This window comes from Lactuca sativa, chromosome 8 (assembly GCF_002870075.4).
Source record: "Lactuca sativa cultivar Salinas chromosome 8, Lsat_Salinas_v11, whole genome shotgun sequence".
Lineage (NCBI taxonomy): Eukaryota > Viridiplantae > Streptophyta > Magnoliopsida > Asterales > Asteraceae > Lactuca > Lactuca sativa.
This window is the reverse complement of record NC_056630.2, coordinates 26,804,596-26,809,056: the sequence shown is the minus strand read 5'-3', so window position 1 is coordinate 26,809,056 and position 4,461 is coordinate 26,804,596. Positions and strand designations below refer to the sequence as shown.

At 35.3% G+C, this 4,461-nt stretch overlaps 1 protein-coding gene across 1 annotated transcript; it reads right to left on the bottom strand.

Annotated features, from left to right (window-relative positions):
* Positions 1–570: 570 nt before the first annotated feature.
* On the bottom strand, positions 571–1,937 carry LOC111877202 (uncharacterized). The gene is made up of 5 exons (XM_023873725.1): positions 1,797–1,937; positions 1,456–1,704; positions 1,202–1,335; positions 1,076–1,092; positions 571–992 (listed from the first exon to the last, which is right to left on the bottom strand). Exons 1-5 carry the CDS (start codon positions 1,935–1,937, stop codon positions 571–573), a joined length of 963 nt encoding a protein of 320 aa, XP_023729493.1.
* Between the last annotated feature and the right edge of the window lie 2,524 nt (positions 1,938–4,461).

Here is a 4,461-nt window from a genome sequence, read left to right as displayed (position 1 = left end):
CCTTAACAATAAACATACTTTGAAATAAACTTCATTCATTCAAATCGAACCACAGAAACTTTGATCTGTTTTCGTATTATGTCCATGGGTTTTCTGTTGCTTGTGTCCCTAGGTTTACTATCGCTTGCATCCATTGGTTAACTGGATCTTGGTTCCATTGGTACTCGGTGCAAGCTTGCCATTGGTTGTATGGCTCTTCTTGCGGTTGGTATTCAGTCCTTTGCGTCCATTGGTTATGTGGCTCCTGCTGCCATTGATGTTCGGTTTGTTGTGTCCATTGGTTGTCTGGCTACTGCTCCAATTGATGTTCGGTATGTTGTGTCCATTGGTTGTCGGGTTGCTGCTGCCATTGTTGTTCGGTAGTTATGTCCATTGGTTCTCTGGCTTATGTTGTCATTGGTTTTCGGTAGCTTGTGTCGATTCCTCTTATCTCGCTTTTGTCCTACTCCCTGACGCCCCACTACATTTTTTACTTTTACTATGGTTCTTTGGAACGATTTCCTTACACGTCCTTGCATTATGAGTTGTGCTATGACATCTACTACACCTTCTTATTTTTGGTTCCTCACCTTAAGAAGGAATACGATTGGTGTTTTTTGGTCTACCGGCTTGATGTATTTCCATCACAGGAGGGTTAACAACAATAAGGTCATCCGGAACCTCCCAATCACTAAGGTCTGAAAGAGGGTATATGGCTTGCTTGTACGTTCTTCGATATGTTTCAATTTTATAAGCATCTATAGCCATATGTCCATAGTGATCATTTTTCAAGTGCAGCAAAACCATTATCACATGACCACATGGAAAACCAGTTAGTTGCCAATATCTGCAAGAACAAGTCTTTTCCCTCAAATTCACTATGCCTCCACTTTTGAAGTCATGCACCTGATATGTTGTATTGTCAACACCGGATACCGACCATCTTTGAATCCCCTCTTTATTTTTTTTAACCATATCTTCAGCCCACTTCGTAAGTATTGTTGTACTTTTTTCTGTTAAAACCAACATATATTAATATATATGACATTTATCATATAATTTATAATTAAACAAAATCATACCTGCAGCCATCAACCATTTGTAAAATCATTTCTGCATAAGTGCACGAAAGAACTCAAGAAGTGGTAATATAGGTAACTTCCTTGCTTTATTTGATACATCATTCATGGACTCCGCACTATTTGAGGTCATATAATTATACCTCATGGTAGGGAAATACGCTCTAGTCCATTTCTCACATGGAATTTGAGTGAGATATGTCGCTATATCATCTCTTATATTACGAAGTCTCCCCCAATAGAATTCAAACTCAATGGTTTTGTAAGCTCTTATCAGCTTCCAAAACAAAATTTTTGTTTTTTTTTTGTTTTTTCCAAAGGTGTGGACTATGTTTCCTATTAGATGAAAACAACAAAATCCATGTTGAGCATTTGGAAAGACATTTTGATTACCTACAGCAATTGTGGGTGCCCTATCTGTGACAATTGTTAAACCTTCCACATCACCAATGCATTCATGTAGTTCTTCAAGAAACCATGTCCAAGAATTCGTAGTCTCTTTTGGGCAAATTCCATACCCAATAGGCAATATCTGATTGTTGCCATCCATGGCTACTTCATGCAAGATGGTGCCTTTGTACTTTCCTTTCAAATGAGCACCATCCATAATAATAACTTTTCTACAACACTCTCTGAAAGCACGTACCTGCAACAACAATATAAAAACCAAATATATCAACAATATAATTTGTTTATAAACATTTAATAAAATAACAAATATATTTAAAAACATATTACCTCACATCCAATAGCGAAAAAGCGATGATCAAAACGATCCTCCAAACCAGTTTTTATATACGCCACAGTACCAGGATTATGTTTCTTCAAATTGTGAAAATAAACTGGAAGTTTGGAGAAACTTTCTTTGAGGGTCCCCATCGTCAATCCCAAAACAAATTCTATAGCATGCCACACTTTTGAATAACTTATATTTATTTGTAGCAAAACATTCATATCTCTAATTATATCATTACGCTTCCAAACTCTCAAACTTCCTTGACCCATAATGTCATGTATTATGGTTCCCAAAACTTCGCTATTTGCTTGCTATGATTTGTGTGTATAAGCAATGAATAACATGTATGCTCGTCATTAAAAATCTTAATATCAAACATTTATGTTCCTTTGATGAGAGATGTGTATAAACGCCAATGACACTTTTTGTAACGATATAAATTTTCAACCCAAAATTTTCATTTTTAAAACATGTAAAACTCATATATTATATTTCATAAAAACCATAAGTATCTCAAATGCCAACATAATTCCACAAACAAAAGTCAAAATCCCAGAATCCTCAACATAATCTTGAACAAGTGTGTATAATCACGCCGATGCCTTCACGCGGTCTTGAGAAGTACCTGAAACACATATCACACAACACGGTAAGAACGAAGCTTAGTGAGTTCCCCAAAATACCACATACACAAATAATAAGCCTCTCATGGCTATAACTCGGAATGTGATGGGTTTTATGCAATACATCAATCCTATGGTGCTCGCAAAACCCTAAAATTTTGGTTCTAGGTTTATCTAATTGTACATGCAAATAATCCAAAGCTTATAAACCCTAATAACTAGCATACTAATTTCAAAAATCATATATAGTTAGGGTTAGAAAGTTTAACTTGATTGTTATGTAGCAATAACGATCACAATCCTTCTTGATCTTGACTTCTTAAAGCCTAGTGCCTCAAATGGTGCACCTCTAATGGAGTCACAAACACCATTAGCAACAAGATGAATTAGGAGAGGGAGGAAGAGGCACAAAATTCGTCCAAGGTTTTTCCTAAGAGGTTATCCACGAATTTGGTGGCCTAAAGGGTTCCTTTTATAGTTAGACTTCTAGCGTTATCAACTTGGAAACCCTAATCTAGTTGTTTAGTCCTTAAGCAGCCCAAAGATCCTTCCAGAAGGCCCCTTTGACGATTTCTATATGGACTCTCATATAGAATTCATCCATTGCTTCCTTATGGATCCTAAGCCCAACTTTGTAACTATCTTATAATTACATTATCAATCCCCTTTATTTAATTAATCTCTTTTGACCACAAAATTAATTCTTGATCAATATTAATTAAACAATATGATTTCTCTTTTAACAAATTATTCATATAATATATTAATAAATAATAATGAATCTTGTTTCTCCTTAATTCATCCTATCAATTGCTATGGTGAAGGCAACCCAAAAAGACCATGTTCATAATCGGGTCAAGTACATACCAAAATAATTAGGGGCTTAGACACCTAATCCAACAGTCTCCCACTTGGATAAGTCTAATAACTATTTTGCAAGTACAACTTCATAATCCGATTAGCAATCGTAGCTTTCAAAATCCGTGGTCATCTCTGATCTTATTAGTAACGCTCCTTTAGATAAGGGATCATATATTCCTTCATTCTAGATATCACATGAACTGAGACATGGATTTGAATCATACTCTCTGTTCATTTGTTGTTTCCCGATTTCTGATTTATGACAACTGACAACAGACTACTATTGAACACATCAACTTAGTCCAGGCTTGGCCAAGCACTTAGGGTGTCATCACTACATCATTGATGGGCCCATAGATATCGCTTTTATCCCTCTTAGGGTAAAAGTAACGGATAAACTTCTACTCAAATGCTCGCTTGTACCTACTCATCAAATCACACAACAATATGTTTTATAACCCCAAGTTACTAGTGCGTTTACATATTATCAATGTGCAACCGACTTGCAAACTACAACTAACATGTCTCGGTTTCAATAATATAAGATATTATCGTCTCACTAATCACCCGTGATAAAATCCATGAAGTGATTCAAGTGACCATGGGTTTAATCCAATACTCAAATCTTATTTCAGGAGCACTCATGAACACTGCAACATACTTTTGCTATGTCTAAATACTTCAGACAATCTACAGTCGGATTCATGACAGTCTTACCTCATTACTAACTTCCAAACTATGATCGACTGTGGATGGTTTGAATAATCTTATTATTCGGGAAGTCAAAACATGCAAAGTGAAACACAAGAATAATCGAATCCAATATGGCCCCAAACTTTTGAGTATAAATAAAACACCTTTTATTTAGTCACCATATTGATTACACATTATTCATTGTATAATGTTTCGGATAATCAACATATTACTTGAATTATAACAACATTTGTCCCATGCTTCAAGCATGCACACTATGTTTACCTATGGTCCTTACTTTGTGAAATAGATCAATTGAACACATTTCCAATGATACTCATTTCATAACTCCTAATCCTTATAATTAGTGTAATAATACCAACTTCTTCCCACCATTAGAATATGTTAGATTCTAGTATTTTATACAATCACTCTTTTGTAATGTCATAGCACTAAAGTCACCAAGACTTTGCCAATGAAATTACAAAGT